At 37.2% G+C, this 24,651-nt stretch overlaps 1 protein-coding gene across 3 annotated transcripts; it reads left to right on the forward strand.

Moving 5' to 3' along the window:
• Positions 1-7,402: 7,402 nt before the first annotated feature.
• LOC137058318 (dynein axonemal heavy chain 12-like) lies at positions 7,403-24,203 on the forward strand. Of its 3 annotated transcripts, none has more exons than XM_067431563.1 (10): positions 7,403-7,594; positions 7,705-7,898; positions 7,985-8,037; positions 12,066-12,197; positions 12,283-12,441; positions 14,790-15,035; positions 16,772-16,943; positions 21,773-22,316; positions 22,402-22,555; positions 23,689-24,203. In XM_067431563.1, the coding sequence occupies exons 2-10, from the start codon at positions 7,771-7,773 to the stop codon at positions 23,856-23,858; spliced, it is 1,758 nt and encodes a 585-aa protein (XP_067287664.1). In that variant the 5' UTR covers positions 7,403-7,594; positions 7,705-7,770; the 3' UTR covers positions 23,859-24,203. The 3 variants fall into 3 exon arrangements, with proteins under 3 accessions (XP_067287664.1, XP_067287665.1, XP_067287663.1); XM_067431564.1 differs by having other exon boundaries at positions 7,741-7,898; XM_067431562.1 differs by having other exon boundaries at positions 7,403-7,898.
• Positions 24,204-24,651: the final 448 nt, after the last annotated feature.

Genomic DNA, 24,651 nt, shown 5'->3' on the forward strand with positions numbered 1-24,651 from the left:
TGTTTGCTGGCTTCCTTGGCTGCATTATGCTGTTTTTACGACCAAATGGCAACCTGTGGTGTAGAAATACTATTGGGTAAACTGGCAGCGTGTGTTATCACAGACCAAAACACAAACAGACACTACGACACGGAACGGATAACTGGCTGTAGCATTGATTTTCGGAGAAATGAGTATGTGAACTTTGTATGTTTACTAAATATCTGCAAATATATTCTGGTATTTTTATGCATTATTACATTCCATTCATACAGCACCTTTAACCCTCTGGGGTACTTCATTTATTGGTCACACTCAGAACTTTTGGGTCAAAAATGACCCGGAGGGCCTGATTAAGATAAAACATTTTTTTGAGTAAAATCAATTAAATATATTTTTGTTCAATAATATTTTTTCTTTTCTTTTTTGGTGTTTTGAAATAATTTTATGATTTATAAATAATATTTATGCAATAATTGACCTATTTTTTCCCATTGAAACCAATAGAAAATGTATATATGTGTGTGTGTATATATATATATAAAAGTTTTTTATTAAAGCTGTATTTCATTTTAGAATCATAGGCATCATGAAAACAATTTTTTCAATTATATTGGTGCCATCCGGTGGACACATTGAGCATTTTTATCATGCAATTGCACATTTTTTACCACTAGAGTGGATTTACAGAACCAGTGTGTGCGCGCGCACGTGTGTGTGAGTTTTGCACTCTTGATGTTTTAGAGATTCAACCCTTCTCTGTTGAGTACTTTTTTCTGCATCCTGGCTGATTTGTAGATTATATGCACAAAAAACCTCTGTATTTTCATATTTTTGCCAATTTCCCATTCATTTCCTATGGGGGTCATTTTTGACCCGAAGGTCCTGTGTGACAAAAAAATACGACCACTTAGATTTTTCAAATCCTGTCCCCAATTTTGGGGTGATCATATACCAAGTACCAATAAAGTTCCTAAGTTTCGGACCATTCTGATGTAGCTACGATTTTTTACTTTTTTTTTTTTTAAGTGCTTAGGGATGTTTTTGACCCGAAGTACCCCAAAGCGATGGAGGTGAAAACTGTCCGGATGCTTGATAGGCCTGTAGATCTGGGCAAATGGAACTTCTCCATTTCTAAAGAATTCAAATTTGAAGTGAAAGTTCCGCATGTTGATTGTGGTTGCCAGGGTGTCGCTAATTAGTTGTTAGTGGAATGACTCCATTAAACGCCTTGTAAGCTTCTTGCATTGCTGTGAGACTGGTGTTTAGGACGCATTAAGGTCTGGTTTTACCCATCTGAGCAGTATTTCATTTGTTAAGCTCTATAATTTCAGGAGCAGCTGTTATTGTTTCTGGAACATTACCCATCCAAGTGCACATGGGTGTAAAACGGGGACGGTCCGCTCGGATGCCTTCATCTGCACTTCACCAATAACACTGATTTTCTGACTGACTGCATATGCAACCCGACTTTATTTCAGAGCAAATTTAATTTTTCTCTTTAATATACTGATAAGAGATCTCAAGCCCTCATTTGATCAGTTGCCAGGCTCGGAAAAATAATAGCAGCACTATTTAGGGTATCAATGTGTGTATCGCAGATGGCGTGGCTCTTAATCCGTGAGCAGTAGAGGTAGTGCTGCTTGACCTGAGGTAACCTCGTCCAGTTGAGTGTGTGTTTGCTGCAGTGGTTGTGTGTTGTGTTCTGTGAGCTCGCTCTCTGCAGGTAATGGCCAGACGTCCCACTGCACCTCCTCCAGACCTGCCGCTTCAGAGAGAGATGAGATGGGATGGTATCACTGTGCGAGAGATGGTTAGCAAGCGGTTTAGACATCAGCGAAAGGAAAAGACTGCTTGGTTTACAGCTGCTTTAATTGTAGCTTTAATTTATTTCTTATTTAATAAAAAAAAATGATCAAAAATGCAAAGTAATCATTTATTTCTGAGATAATGCAATGTAAAGAGATTAGCAAGAAATCAGTGAAAGGAAAAGTCTCCACAATTGCATTTATTATTATTTTATTGTACTATATTTTCTTGGGCTCAGAAAGCCTTAAAAAAATTCTAACAACCCCTACATTACCATATGTTGTTTGGGAGGGTCTCAAGAATCCATTCAGTTGTCAGACACGACTGGAAATTCACACAGGACCTGGTTATTTGGTCAGATAAAACTAACAAAGAGCTTTTTGGCAGCAAACCCACCAGATGGGTTTGGTGCAAACAGGGATAAAAAGTCCCAACTCCAAGGGGACCCAAAGGACCCATGTCCACGGTTAAATACACCACTGGATCTTTAATGTTGTGGGCCTATTTTTTTCCTGGATATTTTGTTCAGACACATGGCATCATGGATTCTAGCAAATACAGAGAGATAAACAATCAGAACCTGACGGCCTCTGCTATAAATCTAATAATGGGCCGTGGTTAGATCTTCATTTAGGACAACGATCCAAAACAAACATCAAAATCAACACACAAATGTGTCACGGAGCACAAAATGAAGCTTCAGAATCCCAGTGGATCCCAGTCCCCTGACCTGAACCCTGTAGAAAATGAGAGATGATCTGTCAATCTGAAGGGTCTGGAGAGATTCAGTATGGAGGAATGATCTCTGATCTGTGGTCAGGTGTTCTCCAAACCCATCAGGCTTTATAGGACTCAGAGCTGCTGTCTTGGGAAAATCTGCTGTCTTGGGTGCCAGTAATTGTGGCCAATGTGGAAAATTGTATTTCTCCTCCCCCCACACACACACACACTTTTAGGTTTTTTTTGTTGTTTTTTTTTGTTTTTGAATGATGGATCAAGAGGATAAACAATGCAGATTTATTTTTACAGCCATCTTTATTTACCAAGGGTGCCAATAATTTTGGTCATGACTGTATATACATAATCATTTTACACAGCACACACATATATTAAGTGAACACAAACTTTTTTTTGGATGCAATTATTCACAATGAATTTTCCCCAGTACTATATTAAATTAAATTAGGCCAAACTTGCATTAAAAAGAAGTGACCTAGCCCTGTTTACTAGTGAACATTGGTTAAACGGTCACTAGTGTGATTGATGAACTAAACGAGGGCAGGTTTATCGATCTCTGAGTGGTTTTAAATATAGCATTTAAACTCAGCTGAAGTGATTCACAGCAATGCACGGCTGCCCTGAACAATCACATGTTTCATTAATACAATCAATATCATTTATATAATGATAAACCTTAAAGGGTTAGTTCACCCCAAAATGAAAATAACCTTATTATTTACCCACCCTCAACTCAGCTAGTTATTTTAGTCTATAAAGTTTTAAATATGGATGTTTTTCTTACAAAAACTAAACACTTTGATTATGAAGGCCTTTATTAATCCCCACCCCATGAATAGATGCACTTTAATGATGGACAGATGCACTTTTATGATGGACAGATGCACTTTAATGATGGACAGATGCACTTTTATGATGGACAGATGCACTTTAATGATGGACAGGTGCACTTTAATGATGGACAGGTGCACGTTAATGATGGACAGGTGCACTTTAATGATGGACAGATGCACTTTAATGATGGATAGATGCACTTTAATGATGGACAGATGCACTTTAATGATGGATAGATGCACTTTAATGATGGACAGATGCACTTTAATGATGGACAGATGCACTTTAATGATGGACAGATGCACTTTAATGATGGATAGATACACTTTAATGATGGACAGATGCACTTTAATGATGGACAGATGCACTTTAATGATGGATAGATGCACTTTAATGATGGACAGATGCACTTTAATGATGGACAGATGCACTTTAATGATGGACAGATGCACTTTTATGATGGACAGATGCACTTTAATGATGGACAGATGCACTTTAATGATGGACAGATGCACTTTAATGATGGACAGATGCACTTTTATGATGGACAGATGCACTTTAATGATGGACAGGTGCACTTTAATGATGGACAGGTGCACTTTAATGATGGACAGATGCACTTTTATGATGGACAGATGCACTTTAATGATGGACAGGTGCACTTTAATGATGGACAGGTGCACTTTAATGATGGACAGATGCACTTTAATGATGGATAGATGCACTTTAATGATGGACAGATGCACTTTAATGATGGACAGATGCACTTTAATGATGGATAGATGCACTTTAATGATGGACAGATGCACTTTAATGATGGACAGATGCACTTTAATGATGGACAGATGCACTTTAATGATGGACAGATGCACTTTTATGATGGACAGATGCACTTTAATGATGGACAGATGCACTTTAATGATGGACAGATGCACTTTAATGATGGACAGATGCACTTTTATGATGGACAGATGCACTTTAATGATGGATAGATACACTTTAATGATGGACAGATACACTTTAATGATGGATAGATGCACTTTAATGATGGACAGGTGCACTTTAATGATGGACAGATGCACTTTAATGATGGACAGATGCACTTTAATGATGGACAGGTGCACTTTAATGATGGACAGATGCACTTTAATGATGGATAGATGCACTTTAATGATGGACAGATACACTTTAATGATGGATAGATGCACTTTAATGATGGACAGATGCACTTTAATGATGGACAGATGCACTTTAATGATGGATAGATGCACTTTAATGATGGATAGATGCACTTTAATGATGGACAGGTGCACTTTAATGATGGACAGATGCACTTTAATGATGGATAGATGCACTTTAATGATGGACAGATGCACTTTTATGATGGACAGATGCACTTTAATGATGGACAGGTGCACTTTAATGATGGACAGATGCACTTTAATGATGGACAGATGCACTTTAATGATGAACAGATGCACTTTTATGATGGACAGATGCACTTTTATGATGGATAGATGCACTTTAATGATGGACAGATGCACTTTAATGATGGACAGATGCACTTTAATGATGGACAGATGCACTTTAATGATGGACAGATGCACTTTTATGATGGACAGATGCACTTTAATGATGGACAGATGCACTTTAATGATGGACAGATGCACTTTAATGATGGATAGATACACTTTTATGGACTTCAAAAATGAGACAACCATTAACTCCCATTATAAAGCTTAGAAGTAATTTTTTAATATAACTCTTAATTGTATTCATCTGAAAGAAGAATGTTATATACACCTAGGATGACTTGAGGGTGAATAAATCTTGGGGTTATTTTTGGGCAAACTATCCCTTTAAGAAGTCTTAATGCTAAGTGCTTTCAAAACTGTTATATAACATTACATGCATGTTTTTAGCAGATGCATTCTTAACCCTAAAAAAATAAAAACAAATCTGATGTTACTTTGTTTGTTGCAGAGTAGACGATACAGGATCCAAGTGCTTACAGGCCGAGACAAACCACCTTCCAAAAAGACGAATAAAACAGCACATTATAAGAGGATTCTGGGCAGATTAGGACAGGAACACATAAGGTGAGATATGAAGTTATGAAATATGTTTTGTCAGATTGGTGTCAAGCCCGTCCTGGCCTAGAATCAACCTGGAACACAATTGCATCACCCCTCAGCATTTGATTCTTCTTAACCCAAAACCTGAAGCACTGTGTGTTAAAGCAGCGTCTGTCTCTGTGTGTGTGTGTGTGTGTGTGTGTGTGTGTGTGTGTGTGTGTGTGTGTGTCTGATCTCTGATGTCTGACTGGCACACTCTCAAACTGAGAGATATAATCTTTGGATTACTTTATGAGAAGTGAAATTAATGTCCATGCTTGTTCGAAAAGGAACCTCTTGTTTTGTTTATGCAACCAGACACAATATAGGCTAAACTATGATTTTTTAATCTCTAATTTGAGTATATTTGTTTGATTGGGGTGGCAGAATAAACACATTTGGATTTAAACACCATTTTTACTCACAAGACTTTTTCTGGTCACCAGACACTGAATTACACAAAAATGTTAATAAGTGTGAAATATTTAATCTTGCATATACTGCTTCATCTACAACTTTAGTTTTTTATAATAGTAGGCAGTATTGTATTATATTCCACAAATCTAAATCAGTGCAAACATATTGACGGTCGCCATCTAGTGTTCAGACGTGTGATGACATTATTATTTCTGTTTCACTACAGGGTTTTATTCCTCAGAGGAGCTTGATCATGAAGATATCACACTGTCACCTTCACATATGAACAGCATTATAAAGCATCAGGCAGCAATGATGCCTCCATTTCCAAAACAATGGGACCATACGTGGGATATTTCATGTTGCAGAATGACAGGCTAAGATGTGCGGACCATCCTCCGAAGCAGGGGTTTCCAGGGACCCCCAGGGGCCAAAGGGAGTGCTAAGGGGTCCATGGAAAAGCTTAGAAAAAAGCAGTGTAAAAAATAAATAAAAATAAGATTTACCTAACTAAATTAGATTAATATATATATATATATATATATATATATATATATATATATATATATATATATATATATATATATATATATATATATATATATATATATATATATATATATAAAATAAATGTGATTTTAAATGAATACATATGATTAAAATAAATACAAAAATATTTAAATAAAAAACTAATAACTCCATAAATATATTTTTAAATAAATTAAATTTTATTTAAATAAATTAAATTGATAAAACGAAATAAATCTTGTTTTAGATTTAGAGAAAAGAGAAAATCAATGTAAAAATAAATAAATAAAAATGATTTAAATACATAATACATTTGAATGAAATAATTTGATTAAAAAAACAAAAATAAATAAATACATCTAACAGAACAGTTAAAAATGCAATGATATAAAATAATATAAATACATTTTTAACACATTAATAATATACATTTTTCACAGTATTAATCGTGTCTTTATCCATGACAACATCTTTAGGATTGAAAACCGTTTACTTTAATATATTTTGTAAAAGTATTTAAATAAATAAATAAATAAATAAATAAATAAATAAATAATACATTTACATTATATTAAAATAAAGTGATTAAAATACAATTTGATATAATTACAAAAAAAAAGAACTACATATATATATATATATATATATATATATATATATATATATATATATATATATATATATATATATATATATTTATATATATATATATATATATATATATATATATATATATATATATATATATATATATATATATATATATATATATATATTAATACATTTTATATAAATAAAATAAAATTGATAAAACCAAACAAATACAACTTGATTTAAATTAATCAAAAATAAGGAAAGGGGTGTTTTTAAAAAATAATAATAATTAAAAAATCTAAAAAAAATGCAATATGTAAATATTTCATACATTATTAACATTAATTATTCGCCGTATTAATTAGGTCTTTTTACATGAAAACATATAGGCCTACAGTAGCTGCTTTTCCCCTGAATGAGGATGATCTTATCTGAGGGTAAAAGATTGAACAGCTCTTCTGTGTCGCATGATCCGGTATTTATAGAAGACCTCTGACCTAAATAACCTCAGTCAGTGCGACCCGGAGGACGACACAACAACACGTGCTGTCAGAAAGAGTCTGAACGCGAAGCTAAAGAGGGTTAGTTTGCTTCTGAAGATACACACACTGCTTTTATTAGGGTTATTGTGCTAGGCCTCATGACTTTGACATGCACTGAAGCATTCAAATATCACACTGATTGGTTTTAGACTTGCACGTGTGCTGCAGATCAGTGTTTTCTGTAGCGGGTTCACAGGAGATCTGCCTCTTTATCAATGGATTTGGAAACATCCGGAGGGATTTTCGACGATGATTCGGCGACTCAACTCATGATCGAGCAGAGTATTCGGCAGCGCCACAAACAAGCGGAGAGTAAGAGCTCCGCCTCTGGGGACGCCTGCAGGTCAGAGAGTCCTTCTGCGGTCAGTCAGATCACTATGGGATGTTACTTGTTATATTTATATATGAAATATTTATTTATGTCTGCAGGATCATTCAGATCAGCCCTGAGAGAGAGAAGATATTCAATGCAATCAAGCATGGTATGATGATGGGTGAACCGCGCAACCATATCCACAGTATGATAAATAAACATTTGATTAAAATAAATAAATACAATTTTGTATAAATTAATCATTTTATTCAAATAAATAAATTAAATTTGATTAAAATAATACATAGATATATAACCATTTGATAAAATTGTGTTTAAATAAATAATAAAAAAATAATATAAAAATAAATAAACTACATAGATAATAAAAAATTATATATTATTAAAATAAACTAATTCAAGTAAAATAAATTAATGATTGATTTAAATAAATAAAAAATAACTACATAAACATTTGATTAAAAATATATATAAATATTATTCAAATAAATTAATTCAAATGAATTTTACACTCTAAAAAATTCTGGGTAAAAAATAACCCAGTATGGGTTAACCCAGCGTTAAATATGGACTAACCCAGTGATTGGGTTGTCTTAAAGGGGGGGTGAAATGCTGTTTCATGCATACTGATCTTTTTACACTGTTAAAGACTTGGAATCCCATACTAAACATAGACAAAGTTTCAAAAGTTAAGGTGGACGTTTGATGGGAGTATTTCTTTGTCAAAAATACTACTTCCGGTTAGTCATAAGTTTCGGCAAGTTTTTTGAGATCATGCGTCCCCTTTGACGTTAATGGGGGCGGAATTTCCTTGTATGGGCCTTACGGACAATTCTACCGGAAGAGCGTGAGAGAGAGAGAGGGAGAGAGAGAGAGGGAGAGAGCGAAAGTAACAGGCTACGCCCATCAAAGCGCTGGCTCGTAGGCTGCGCTACACAGGTGATGTGCACATAACAATGTCACCAAAAAAGTGCGTTTTTGGTTACCAGACCAAGACAGTCCTGCACAGATTCCCCAAAAACCCCGCGTTAAGGCAACAGTGGATGTAATTTGCTTTTCCGGATCAGCAACTGAGTTGCGCGAATGTTTATATCTGTTCGCTGCATTTCGGTGCCGACTGTTTCATAAACAAGGCCCAGCTCGACGCCGGATTTTCCCAATCGCCTAATGCTGAATGATGGAGCAGTCCCAACGTTAGAAGGGTGAGTGAGACTGCTTCAAACGTCTGTGTTTTTTTTAGTCCGCTTACTGTCTACACAAACCACGCGTAAACACACAAACACACGTGCACAACTGCACTTCCCACATGTACACCTTCAAAGACAAAAATACGACGATATAATTCAAGTATAAATATGTAAATAACACAAGCCGCTAAGCATATTATATAGTTAGTGTATAACTTGTACCACATCCGACGTCCTGCTCTAGTCGTTTTTGCTGCTGCTCCTGTTCAACTGCAGCCTCTGGGTCTGATTCCGGATCATAGATGTATGGCTGTATCTGATTAAAAGCCATATTTTTATTTTCAATAAAGTTTTTTTCCCGCTGTTAGGGATGACGCACTCGACTCAACACACAGCGCGCTGCTGCACACGTCATTATTTAGCTCCGCTCACACGACACGCCCCCACCCGCTCGGCTTTTTCCGGAAAGACTCGGAACAGCGCATCTTTCTTATATAATTATTAAAAAAATAAAGACTTTTCGGAGATATGCAGGATGCAATGCTACTCTATAGGTACTCAAGATTGACATGACACTGACTGAAACTGAGTGTTTCACCCCCCCTTTAAGCAAATATTTAACCCAACCGCAGGATTAAAACAACCCAATCGCTGGGTTAGTCTATATGATTGGGAGAGGTGACTGCTTTGGTGAACATTGGGTGAAATGCTCTTTCATGCATACTGAGCTTTTTACACCTTTAAAGACTTGGATTCCCATCCTAAACATAGACAAAGTTTCAAAAACTAATGTTGGACGTTTGATGAAGTATTTCTGTGTTAAAAACACTCCTTCCGGTTTCTCACAAGTTTCGGAGAGTTTTTTTCGAGTATGGGTCGGCTTGACGTTAATAGAGCGGAAGGTCCTTGTATGGGCCGTACGGGCTCTTCTCCCGGTAGGGTGCGCGCGCGCGTGACTAGAGCGAGAGAGGAAATGCACGCCCATAAACACTCGCTCAGGTGCAGATCCAGTCGTCCGTGAACACTTATGTCGCGCGCCGCGCTCCACTTTATTCCTATGGGTGACGTCAAACGACTTCAACGCTTCAGCACAGCATTCTGGGAAGGCAGCGCTGCATTTGAACCGATTTGAACGCAGAAATGACAGGAAGCTTCACAGCATCGCTTCAGTCGCGTCGCAAAAGTGGATTTACACGCCACTGCTGTCAGGACTTCACCAAATCATACCAAAGAAGTGTGTTTTTGACGGAGCGGTCCCAGCGATAAAGGTTCGGTCCTGCTTTGGAAGCAGCCGGTGAGTAAAACGGCTTCAAATGTCTCTGCTATTGGCGACTGTAGCATGAGTAAACATCAGTAAACGACACGATCGCGTGCTTCGTCATTCAAATGCGCTAACGGTTACTCCATTGTTGTTCTCTGTATAATGTTACACTAGTCTGACTCTGACGTGCAAAACCGTTTTGCTTGCTACTTCTAAGGTCTAGTCGCATACAATAGTCCATAAACCGAATCATGTCCTCATAAACTGCGAGTAAACACACACAAATGTTGACAGGCCACTAAATACAGTCCATACCACAGAGACGGACGTCCTGATGTTGCCGTTTCTCCTGTTCAATTTATTTCTGCCTCAGATTTGATTGTGGATCATTATCTGTATTAGCTGAGATAGATGGGTTTCTCCACGCTTGAGGACGTCACCGCTTTGCGCTCGTCATTCTTTAGCTCCGCCCACACGATACGCCTCCAGGCGCTCGTTTTTTTCCGGAAAGACTCGGTACAGCCCATATTTCTTTTATAAATATAATAAAACTAAAGACTTTTCGGAGATATGAAGGATGCAATACTACTCTATAGTTACTCAAGATTGACATGAGATTGACTGAAACTGAGTGTTTCACCCCCCCTTTAATGATTGATTGAAATAAAAAATAGATAACTACATAAATAAAAAAACATTTGATTAAAAAAATATATAAAAAAAGATTTTATTTAAATAAAATAAATAAGTAAAACCTGGCTTAAATAAAGATTGCCCATTAAGATTTTTTTTAATGTGGCTATTTTCATGCCAAATATTGTGTGACTTATATTATTATTTCTTGTTATATTCTCAGTAGAGATTATCAGTAATAATTTGTTATAATTATATATATATATATATATATATATATATATATACACACTCTAAAAAATGCTGGGTTGTTTTAACCCAGCTGTTGGGTTGATTGTAACAACCCAATGGCTGGGTTAAAACAACCCAATTGCTGGGTTAGTCCATATTAGACCCAACATTGGGTTGTTTTTTTACCCAGAATTTTTTAGAGTGTGTATATATATATATAATATATATATATATATATATATATATATATATATATATATATATATATATATACACACACCAATGAGATTTATTTTGGAGATATGTACTTAATTGTCATAATCACAATATCAGTAAAGCAAACTATATTAAACTCAATATTCCAAAATGGTCCTAGGCTTGTTTTTACTTTGAGAAACATAATGCTTATTATTTATTTTCATATTTTATGAGTGATATGACCTAGACATCGTCATGTCAGGTTTCATGCACTGTAAAAAAAAAATCAGGTCTCCAATTTACCATTTTCTAGTGACGGATCACATCTACATTTTTCAGTTGGCCAAATTAAATTTCTATGAATTGATGCAATTTAATTCACAGAAATTCAGTCCGGCCAACTGAACAATGTAGATGTGATCCTTCACTAGAAAATGTTCAATTGGAGACCTAAAATGTTTTTACAGTGTGAGTTTTACCTGAATATATTATTAAATACAGTAATTATCATCACATTCAAACAGTAAATAACTTCATTAATTTCACGCTGCAGAAGGTTTAGTGCTGGTTTGGTGCTCGTCTAGCAGCTGGACTACAGCCATGAAGTTCCCCAATATCATTTCTCTGCTTTTGTTTGTCAATGTCTTTCTCTCGGCGGGTTATCAGGGGATGAAGGCACCCTCCGTACGCTGACTGTCCATCAGCAGGCTTTCTCTGAAGAGGACGACACCGGATTCGTGCCCTTACACGAGGCCGCCATACAGAGCAACCAAAACATCCTTCAGATCACATTCACGGGTTTGTCCTGAGGAGTCATGTTGTTGTTCTTATGTGTTTTACTCGTATCAGGACAGGAGTAACTGGGATATCATCTGTTCAACAGCCTCTCCTGAGGATGCAAAGCACAGAAAGACTCACCGGGGCAAAACCGCTCTCTTCTTAGCGGTGGAAAAAGGTCTTTTGGACAATGCTTGTTTCCTGCTGGACAACGGCAGCAGTCCAGACAGCCTGGATCAGGAGGAAGACTCGCCTCTCGTTGTAGGTCAGAAAAAACTCATTCTTCAATCAAATTCTCGGGAGGTTGGAGATTTAGTGGCTCAATGTCAGCATTTCTCACTCGTTATGAAACTAGCATCTGAACACACACACACACACACACACACACACACACACACACACACACACACACACACACACACACACACACACACACACAACTAACCTCTGCCACTCACACACACTCACACACACACACACACACACACACACACACACACACACACACACACACACACACACAACTAACCTCTGCCACTCACACACACACACACACACAACTAACCTCTGCCACTCACACACACACACACGCACGCACGCACGCACGCACGCACGCACGCACGCACGCACGCACGCACACACACAACTAACCTCTGCCACTCACACACACTCACACACACACACACACACACACACACAACTAACCTCTGCCACTCACACACACACACACACACACAACTAACCTCTGCCACTCACACACACACACACACACACACACACACACACACAACTAACCTCTGCCACTCACACACACACACACACACACACACACACACACACACACACACACACACACACACACACACTCAACTAACCTCTCCCACTCACACACACACACACACACACACAACTAACCTCTGCCTCTCACACACACACACACACACACACACACACAGACAACTAACCTCTGCCACTCACACACACACACACACACACACACACACACACACACACACACACAACTAACCTCTGCCACTCACACACACACACACACACACACACACACACACACACACACACACACACACACACAACTAACCTCTGCCACTCACACACACACACACACACACACACACACACACACACACACACACACACACACACACACAACTAACCTCTGCCACTCACACACACACACACACACACACACACACACACACACACAGACAACTAACCTCTGCCACTCACACACACACACACACACACACAGACAACTAACCTCTGCCACTCACACACACACACACACACACACACACACACACACACACACACACACACACACACAACTAACCTCTGCCACTCACACACACACACACACACACACACAACTAACCTCTGCCACTCACACACACACACACACACACACACACACACACACACACACACACACACACACACACACACACACAACTAACCTCTGCCACTCTCACACACCACACACTCAACTAACCTCTACCACTCACACACACTCAATTAACCTCTGCCACACACAAACACACACACACACACACACACACACACACACACACACACTCAACTAACGCCTGCCACTCTCACAAACACACACACACACACACACACACACACACACACACACACACACACACACACACACACACACTCAACTAACCTCTGCCAATCACACACTACACCCACACACACACACACACACACCCAACTAACCTCTGCCACTCTCACACACACACACACACACACGCACACACACACACACACACACACACACACACACACACACACACACACACACAGACAACTAACCTCTGCCACACACACACACACACACACACACACACACACACTCACACACACACACACACACACACACACACACACACACACACACACACACACACACACACACACACACACACACAGACAACTAACCTCTGCCACACACACACACACACACACACACACACACACACAGACAACTAACCTCTGCCACTCACACACACACACACACACACACACACACACACAGACAATTAACCTCTGCCACACACAAACACACACACACAGACACACACACACACACACACACACACACACTCAACTAACGCCTGCCACTCTCACAAACACACACACACACTCAACTAACCTCTGCCAATCACACACCACACACTACACCCACACACACACACACACACACACACACACCCAACTAACCTCTGCCACTCTCACACACCACACAAACACACACACACACACACACACACACACAACTAACCTCTGCCAACCAGATATGCACACCAGATATGCAATTACCTGTAAGGACCATCCCGACAGGTCTAAAATATAAACACGTATAATAGGCTTTCTATAGTGAACCAGGCTAAGACAAAAACACATTTCGGAAGAAGGACTGATAATCTATTGACTCATGATTTAAGTTACGTACAAAGTAGAGGAGACACCGCTTGCCACCGCAGATGAAGAATGGCCTCAGTATTTAAAAAGCCTTCAGGGGGTCTTTAAGTTTTGTCATGTTCAGTCTTTAATCTTCCTGTCCAAAATTTATTTTAATTCCTACAGCTATAAGAAATAACCACTACGACATGACGAAGCTTCTGCTCAAGTTCAGGGCCAGAGTTAACCAGGAGGGGGCGCACCGCAGGACTGCCCTGCATGAAGCCGCTCGACTGGGCCTGACGGATCTCCTGGATCTGCTGTTGAAGTGCGGAGCTCATCCTGACCCCAGAAGCTCCTACGGCTTGACCCCGTTAGCTTTAGCGGCACAGGCGGGACACCTGGAGGTCATCCGAACGCTTCTCTGCAGAGGTCAGGGGTCAACTGGGATGCAGCCCAGGGTTATTAGAGTTCACTATCTGTTTTTTTCTTTCTTTTTGCTTCTAGGACAGGACATATTTAGACAAAATATAGAAATACAAAACAAGCCTGACAACAAACAAACTAATCAAAAAACAAGAGTCAAAAAAGAATGCAATTATGATTAAGAAATGTGATTATGTGAAGTGTAGGTGAGGTTGTGTTGTATACTTTTCTATCTTGCATGTATCTAAGTATATCTTTAAAGTGTTTGAGAAAGGAGAAAAGAGAGGGAAGAAAAAATTATAAATAAATAAATTAAGAAAAAAAATAATTAAATACATTAAATTAAAAATATATTATTAAATTCAATTCAGCTGAAAACTCTATAGACATTACAGACGCACAGATAACAAACAACACAATTACACAAATTTGAAATAAAATTAAAATGAAGCTGGAAAATAAAACTATAACGTTTTATAAAATATAAATATATTGTAATATTTTGATGTATTGTATTTTGCCGTGGTTTGAAAAGCAATGTGCGGCATATGAAGTAAAATAAACCTTAACTGAAATAAAATCAAATATAAATTATTTCACAGATGTTGCAACATTTCTCATTTTTATTTAGTTTAATGACAGACACATAAAAAAAGACAAAAACACAACAAAATTACTAAAACTTTAGTTAAAATTAAGATTTTTATTTTATTTCACACATGCTGTGTATGTAAATAATAATAAATAAATGGATAAAATCTAATAAAATGAGCACTCAATGTGTATTTTGGATGTTTTCTTTTCTACTAGTCTGGAATTTTTTTAATCAAAATCTCAAAATTGACCTGCGCATGAAAAAACAAGACACTTGGTTGTAGTGTTTTGCCTTAAAATATATTAAAATATGTGTTTTATTTTTCATAATATGCTACATAAATATATATATTTTTTATTTGGGTTAAATTGTATGGTTGCACTTACATATCAGGATTCTTGTTGGGAACTTGCAGATTTTAAAGGTCCCGTTCTTCGCGTGTTTTCGAAGCTTTGATTGTGTTTACAGTGTGCAATATAACATGAGTTCATGTTTCGCGTGTAAAAAAACAGTATTTTTCACACAGTTGACTTATCTGTACAGCGCTGTTTCCTCTGTCCTAAAAACGGCCTGATGATTTCCTTGTTCTATGAAGTCCCTCCTTCAGAAACACGTAATGAGTTCTGATTGGGCCAGCGCTTCCCGTGATGTGATTGGACAGCAGCTTAGTGCACTTTGCCCAGAAAGGTCCCGCCTCTTACCTTAACGGGGAGATGCAAGCGCTGAATGCGCGCTCTTCTCCACGTGGGAGAGCAACAAGACCACGCCCCCTATTTTGCGTGTTCTTGTGGGCGGAGGGTTCGTCAACAAACGGTTCAAGTGACGTCATTACATCCCTGCACTTCCTGCTGTAGTCCAAACCAACCGTTCGCTGTAGGCTTTGAAAGGGAACTTCTGTTAAATAAAATATCTCGCTTGGCATTGAACTTTGAGCTTTATAATTTTACAGGTATTATTTATGCTCCAACAGCAACATTACACACTAACTAAAGTTTGAAAGATGGAATCGCGAAGAACAGGACCTTTAATATATCTTTCAAACTCAATGAAATATGTATTTTGAAACTTAACTTTTAACAATGCACAGTTTCTTTTCACCTTACAGAATCCAAGCATGTAAATGATAAAAGCATCTGTTGGTGTTCAGGTGCTGATGTGGAGTCTCAGGCTCAGGACAGCGCCACGATCCTATTTGAGGCGTCTGCTTCAGGAAACCCAGACGTCATATCATTACTGCTGGAGTACGGAGCGGATGCAAACATCCCCAAACACACCGGACACCTTCCCATCCACAGAGTGGCCCATCGGGGACATGTGAAGTTAGTGCTGCTCATATGTCACATAGGGTTCTTCTATATGACAGTGAATGTAACCCAGCATGGCGAAACCTTCTCACATTTTAATTTCACATTTATTCGATCTTATATTTTTCGGTGCATATATTATCAGGGCATACTGTACTCCGCTGTGCATAAGTCTAGAGTTGGTAATACCAAAAATACATTAATATTTTGAAATATTATTACAATTTAAATAACTGTTTGGTGTCCAAAAGAGATGTTTGGAGGAGATATTTGTCGTTAAAGGGATAGTTCACCCAAAAATGAGAATGATACCCCCCAGGGCATCCAAGTTGTAGGTATCTTTGTTTCTTCAGTCGAAAATTGATGTCATTAACTCCTCCCCCTAATGTCGTTCCAGAACCGATATTTTATATTTAGTCCGAGAGCGTATGCAAGTGTATGCACACTATACTGTCCATGTCCAGAAAGGGAATAAAAACATCATCAAAGTAGTCCATATGAGACATCAGTGGGTTAATTAGAGTCTCTTGAAGCATCCAAAATACGTTTGGGTCCAAAAATAACAAAAACTACGACTTTATTCAGCATTGTCTTCTCTTCCGGGTTTGTTTTCAATCCTCAAACAAAGTTTCAAACGGTTATGAATCAGTGTATTGATTCATGATTCGGATCGCCAATGTCACGTGATTTCAGCAGTTTGACACACAATCCGAATCATGAATCAATACACTGATTCATAACCGTTTGAATAGGCAACCGGAATAAACGTCTTTATCAAACAAACACAATGATTTATTTCTCATCCACCCGCGATTGATTGGACTATTATTTTTGTATTACATAGCCCGCATGATCGGTCGATATAAGCGCAAACCGCTCGCACCCTTCAAATGTCAAGTCGAGAGAGTAAACGGCGCAAATCAAGAAAGGAATATTATTTCACTATTTGAGATTCACTGGCCTTCCGACGGGCTTACGTTTTGGTAGCCCATCTGGAAAACACACAGCCCCGGGACATCGGGCTTTGTGAGCCTTGGCCCATACGTGTCTGAGTCCAGAGTGCGGTATGTTCTGTTAGACAAGTACACATAAGCAAAACTATCTATAACAATGCAATACTATTACATATTAAAAGACGTTTTACTCACATAAGTGTGTTGCACCATTCCTGTCGGATCCAATATAGAAGAAACATTATTGTGTTTTAATCTCAATATGTCTGCAAATCCAGCTTTGACCTGAGACTTATTTAGAAACGATTCTGCGGTGAAATGAAGCGAACACGCGTACATGTCTTCCCCACGTCAGCTGGAACTTCATTAAAAATAAAGTTCAACCACACATTCCTAAAATTAGGATCCAAAGGAAGCTTATGCAGCGACTGTGTTCTTCCACAACCAGGAATTACGCAACATCTTAATATATTCTTCGGCATGTTTATTGTTGTAGGTGTGTTTGGTCACGCGATGACATTAATATGCGACCACGATCGTTTTCTGGGCCTGGTGTCTATAAAAGCTTTTCCTTTACTAACAGATTCAGATTCAACTTTATGGTCATTGAGCAGAGTACAAGTACAGAGCCAATGATATGTAGTTAGCATCCAACCAGAAGTGCAAATCCAGTTTATATAAAAATAAATATACGTGAAAAATTTACATCTATATATATATATATATATATATATATATATATTAGACATGTGCCGATTTTCGATAATGCGATTTATCACGATAATGAATATGCACGATATTGTTATCGTGGGCACTTTAAAATATCGTAAATAATAATTTATTAACAATTTATCATTTTTTTATAATGCACTCAAGAATACTTTGCCCATCAACCGTATAAATGCTGTATCAACACCGCTGTATTCTGCGTCAAAGGGACACGTGCTCAGATATAAACAAGCCCAACGTGCGTTTGCACATGACTGAACCGGTGAAGGAGACGCGCTGCTGAAGTGCCGCTCAGTGACAGCAGAGGGCGCTGATGAACTGCAGAATGCGGCCGGTTACCCCGGAAACCAGCAAACAAACAAAAAAAAACGCGTGTAGTTTTTAAAACAGACATTCGTTTTTTGTAATCTCAATGTTGTTCATCACAGCACCAAATACTTAATACTTAAAGACTTAATAGGCTATTTATTTTCAATTTTAAACATTTTTATGTTTTAATCTGGACTACAGCATACCCTAATAATTAGAACTGTTCTAATTATTTGTTATTGTTCAGTATAACTTTGAGATACGACTTCATTAGTTAACATGTTAATTCATTATTACCAAACTGACAATGAAAAATACTTATAAAGAATTAATCATTCTATGTTAATTTCTTAGTTACTTTTTAATAACATTAAAATCAAAATCAAAATAACTTTTTTAATGGACCTAAGATAAAGCTAACAATGATCAGTATTTCTTAACTAACATTAACAAAAACATACTTTCTGTACCAAATGTAGCTATTGCTCAATCTTAGTTAAGGCATAAACTAATGAGACCTTATTGTAATTTGTAAGCCTACCTGTTGTTCTTTATAGTCTAATTCTTTTGCACTTTAATCTGTTTGAAAATTGTACTTTTACAGCTCTGAAAAAAACCAAGAGACCACATAACATTGTTTCTCAATGAGAGGTCTCTTAATTTTTTTTCCAGAGCTGTATATATTTTTGGTGCATTATTGTATTTAAACATTCAGTTATTTTTGTTCTTACAAAAGTAGTTCTTAAAGCTGTTATGCTATGGCAACACTTTTTTTTGCAACTTATTTCAATATCGTGATAATATCGTATATCGTGATAAAACTGCATCAATTAATCGCAACATGAAAAATTGATATCGGCACATGCCTAATATATATATATATATATATATATATATATATATATATATATATATATATATATATATATATATATACAGTCTTGTTCAAAATAATAGCAGTACAATGTGACTAACCAGAATAATCAAGGTTTTTAGTATATTTTTTATTGCTACGTGGCAAACAAGTTACCAGTAGGTTCAGTAGATTGTCAGAAAACAAACAAGACCCAGCATTCATGATATGCACGCTCTTAAGGCTGTGCAATTGGGCAATTAGTTGAATTAGTTGAAAGGGGTGTGTTCAAAAAAATAGCAGTGTGGCATTCAATCACTGAGGTCATCAATTTTGTGAAGAAACAGGTGTGAATCAGGTGGCCCCTATTTAAGGATGAAGCCAACACTTGTTGAACATGCATTTGAAAGCTGAGGAAAATGGGTCGTTCAAGACATTGTTCAGAAGAACAGCGTACTTTGATTAAAAAGTTGATTAGAGAGGGGAAAACCTATAAAGAGGTGCAAAAAATGATAGGCTGTTCAGCTAAAATGATCTCCAATGCCTTAAAATGGAGAGCAAAACCAGAGAGACGTGGAAGAAAACGGAAGACAACCATCAAAATGGATAGAAGAATAACCAGAATGGCAAAGGCTCAGCCAATGATCACCTCCAGGATGATCAAAGACAGTCTGGAGTTACCTGTAAGTACTGTGACAGTTAGAAGACGTCTGTGTGAAGCTAATCTATTTTCAAGAATCCCCCGCAAAGTCCCTCTGTTAAAAAAAAGGCATGTGCAGAAGAGGTTACAATTTGCCAAAGAACACATCAACTGGCCTAAAGAGAAATGGAGGAACATTTTGTGGACTGATGAGAGTAAAATTGTTCTTTTTGGGTCCAAGGGCCACAGGCAGTTTGTGAGACGACCCCCAAACTCTGAATTCAAGCCACAGTACACAGTGAAGACAGTGAAGCATGGAGGTGCAAGCATCATGATATGGGCATGTTTCTCCTACTATGGTGTTGGGCCTATTTATCGCATACCAGGGATCATGGATCAGTTTGCATATGTTAAAATACTTGAAGAGGTCATGTTGCCCTATGCTGAAGAGGACATGCCCTTGAAATGGTTGTTTCAACAAGACAATGACCCAAAACACACTAGTAAACGGGCAAAGTCTTGGTTCCAAACCAACAAAATTAATGTTATGGAGTGGCCAGCCCAATCTCCAGACCTTAATCCAATTGAGAACTTGTGGGGTGATATCAAAAATGCTGTTTCTGAAGCAAAACCAAGAAATGTGAATGAATTGTGGAATGTTGTTAAAGAATCATGGAGTGGAATAACAGCTGAGAGGTGCCACAAGTTGGTTGACTCCATGCCACACAGATGTCAAGCAGTTTTAAAAAACTGTGGTCATACAACTAAATATTAGTTTAGTGATTCACAGGATTGCTAAATCCCAGAAAAAAAAAATGTTTGTAAAAAATAGTTTTGAGTTTGTACAGTCAAAGGTAGACACTGCTATTTTTTTGAACACACCCCTTTCAACTAATTGCCCAATTGCACAGCCTTAAGAGCGTGCATATCATGAATGCTGGGTCTTGTTTGTTTTCTGACAATCTACTGAACCTACTGGTAACTTGTTTGCCACGTAGCAATAAAAAATATACTAAAAACCTTGATTATTCTGGTTAGTCACATTGTACTGCTATTATTTTGAACAAGACTGTATATATATATATATATATAAATACACTTATATACATACACACCATTTTACATAGTGTGAGATATAAAAGACCAGCTTACAATGCAGATAACTGTAAATATGTGTAAAGTGCAAATTAATAAGTACAATATAATACTGAATGTGCTGGAATCATTGAGATACCATATATCCACACACATACACGGACATATTCACATATATGCACATACATACACACATGTACGATGTATATGTTAGGGGCTAATCTTGGTACTATGACAGTCTAAATCCTTGACGTCCTGTGCACAGGGCTCTGGCTCTCCTGATCCCCATCACGACGTTGGATGCAGTGGACGACAGTGGGATCAGTCCTCTTCATTCAGCAGCGGCTGGTGGACACACACAGTGTCTGGAGATGCTGCTCCACGCCGGTTACGACCCCAACTTCATGCTCCATCCGTGGGTTCGGCGCAGCTATGACGACAAGCGACAGTCTGCGCTGTACTTCGCTGTATCCAATGGCGACGTCGCCTCCTCCAAAGTTTTACTGGAGGCCGGAGCGATGCCCAACCAGGACCCCGTCAAATGCCTCCAGGTGGCGCTGCGTCTGGGCAAGCACGAGCTCATCCACACGTTGCTTCGATACGGAGCCAATGTGAATTACTTCTGCAGGGTGAACACCACACACTTCCCCTCGGCCTTACAGTACGCTCTAAAGGATGAGGTGGTGCTGCGGATGCTGTGTAACTATGGTTACGATGTGGAGCGATGCTTTGACTGTCCGTATGGGGAGGGCTCTCATGTGCCAAGCGGTTATGAGGGCTGGAGCGATACTGTCATTAAAGACACCCTGGTGATTGATTTCATTGAGCTCGCTGTTGATTATTGATGAAATGTTTTGTGTTTGTGTTCTGCATCCTCTTTTCCTCTTCCTGCAGTTCTGTGAGTTCATGTGTGTTTCATGGCTGAAGGATCTCACGGGAAACGTGGTGCGCATCATGCTGGATTATGTAGATCACGTGACCTTTTGCTCCCAACTGAAGGCTCTGCTTATGGAGCATAAACAGTGGGCTGAAATATGCAAAATTCAAGGTTTGTACAGTAGCATTCATCTCACTTATATATATATATATATATATATATATATATATATATATATATATATATATATATATATATATAAATTGGATAAATCAGCAGTAAAAAAAATTCTGGTAGAATCAAGGTTTGTGTAATAGCAATTTATATAATAATAATAATAATATATTTATTATATAATACTTTGTATAATAATATTATATAGTATTGATATTTAAAGGAACATTTTATATAATAATCTATTAATATTTCTTAAAAATTTAAATTTACTGTTAAAATTCTGTTTTGTGTAATAGCAATTTACATAATAATAATAATATATATTCAAATTTCTCTTTGTATAATAATATTATTATGTATTATTGATATTATTATTAATAAAAGTAATTACCTTAAATTGTTCACACATTATTATTGTATTTGTATATTTTGTATAATTGTATTTTTTACCGCTTATTTTAAGTATAATATATTTTAAATACACATTTAAAATATATGTTGTAATGCAGAGAACAATTACTTTAAAAAAAATTACTGCTAAATTCAAGATTTGAACAATAGCAATTAATATAAAAATAAACTATTCATTATATTATACTTTATATAATAATATTATTATATATAATTCATATTTTTATATGTATAATTGATTTATTATATATTATATTTATAACATATTTATTACTGCTGATTTAAATTAAAACAAATATAATAATGCAGTGAAAAATAACTTTAAAATGACAAATTATTGCTAAATTGGAGGTTTGTACAATAGTACAATGTATATACTAATAAATAGATATTATACTGCTATTATTTATTATTGATATTATTTAATAATTGTTTTTAAATGTTGTATATTTGTATAAAAGTTTTACTGACGTTTTACTAAAATTACTTTAAAATGAGAATCACATCTAAAAAAAAATGACAAACTGCTTAGGTGTCATGAAAATGTAAAATTAGCTTCATTTTCTAAATGCAAAATATATGAACCTTTTTCTTTTGACTTCTGCATGAAACTGCTTGTTCAGCTCATGTCCTGTTTTGTGCAGTTGATTCTGAGTGTGTGTGTGCGCGCGCATGTGCGTGTGTGTGTGTGTGTGTGTTTGTGTGTGTATCACCAGAGAACGTGCGCTGTCTGCAGCATCTCTGCCGGCTGAGCATCAGAGCTGGTTTGGGTCGACTGCGTCTGAGAGCTCCGGTGTTCATGAGTTTCCTTCCTCTGCCTGACCGGCTGAAGCGATACATCCTGTACAAAGAATATGATCTCTACAGTCAGACACAAAGCAGATGAGCCAGAGCACAGAATTACAGCTGATTCTGATCACACACTGTCAGATAAAAGGTACAGTGCTGTCACTGGGGCAGAACCCTAAGGTACAAAACTGAAAAGGTACATATTTGTACCTTACTCACCCCTAAATGGTTCATATCAGAACCTTTTCGGTTTTGTACCTCAGGGTACCGCCCCAGTGACAGCACTGTACCTTTTTTTCTGTCAGTGCGTGTATAATGGACACTACTGACACTCCATGACATGCTTGTTCTCCAGAATATACATATAAACAAAGTCTTAATGAATATGAATATGTACCAAACTCAATAAATTGTTTAAATGAATGAATGAATAAAAAAATAATAGCCACTGTTGCATCTTTTATGAAGGGAAGTGGTCTTTATAAGATCATTAGCTTTTTTAGGAAGCACACCTGTGTAAAAAGCTTTTTTAATCTATTGAGATTTTACATTTTGCTGGCTAACGTTTTTGTGCAAAATATATTAAAATAGATGAAAATACATTTAGTTGTCTCATTTCAGATCTCATTAAATTGACCTTTTTAAATGTATCTATTTAAATCTTTCCCTTTATTGAAATACAAAATTTGACAAACATCAAACACACTCAGTCACACACACACAATAACACACACATACTTAATCAAATACACACACAAACACACACTCATGCACAATCACACGCTCACTCACAAACACGCACACACTCACACACACACTCACACAATAACAAACACACACACTTCTGGTGCGCTATCTTTCTAGGGACTCGCTACAGACGTAGCCTAATG

Source organism: Pseudorasbora parva, chromosome 22 (assembly GCF_024679245.1).
Source record: "Pseudorasbora parva isolate DD20220531a chromosome 22, ASM2467924v1, whole genome shotgun sequence".
Classification (NCBI taxonomy): domain Eukaryota; kingdom Metazoa; phylum Chordata; class Actinopteri; order Cypriniformes; family Gobionidae; genus Pseudorasbora; species Pseudorasbora parva.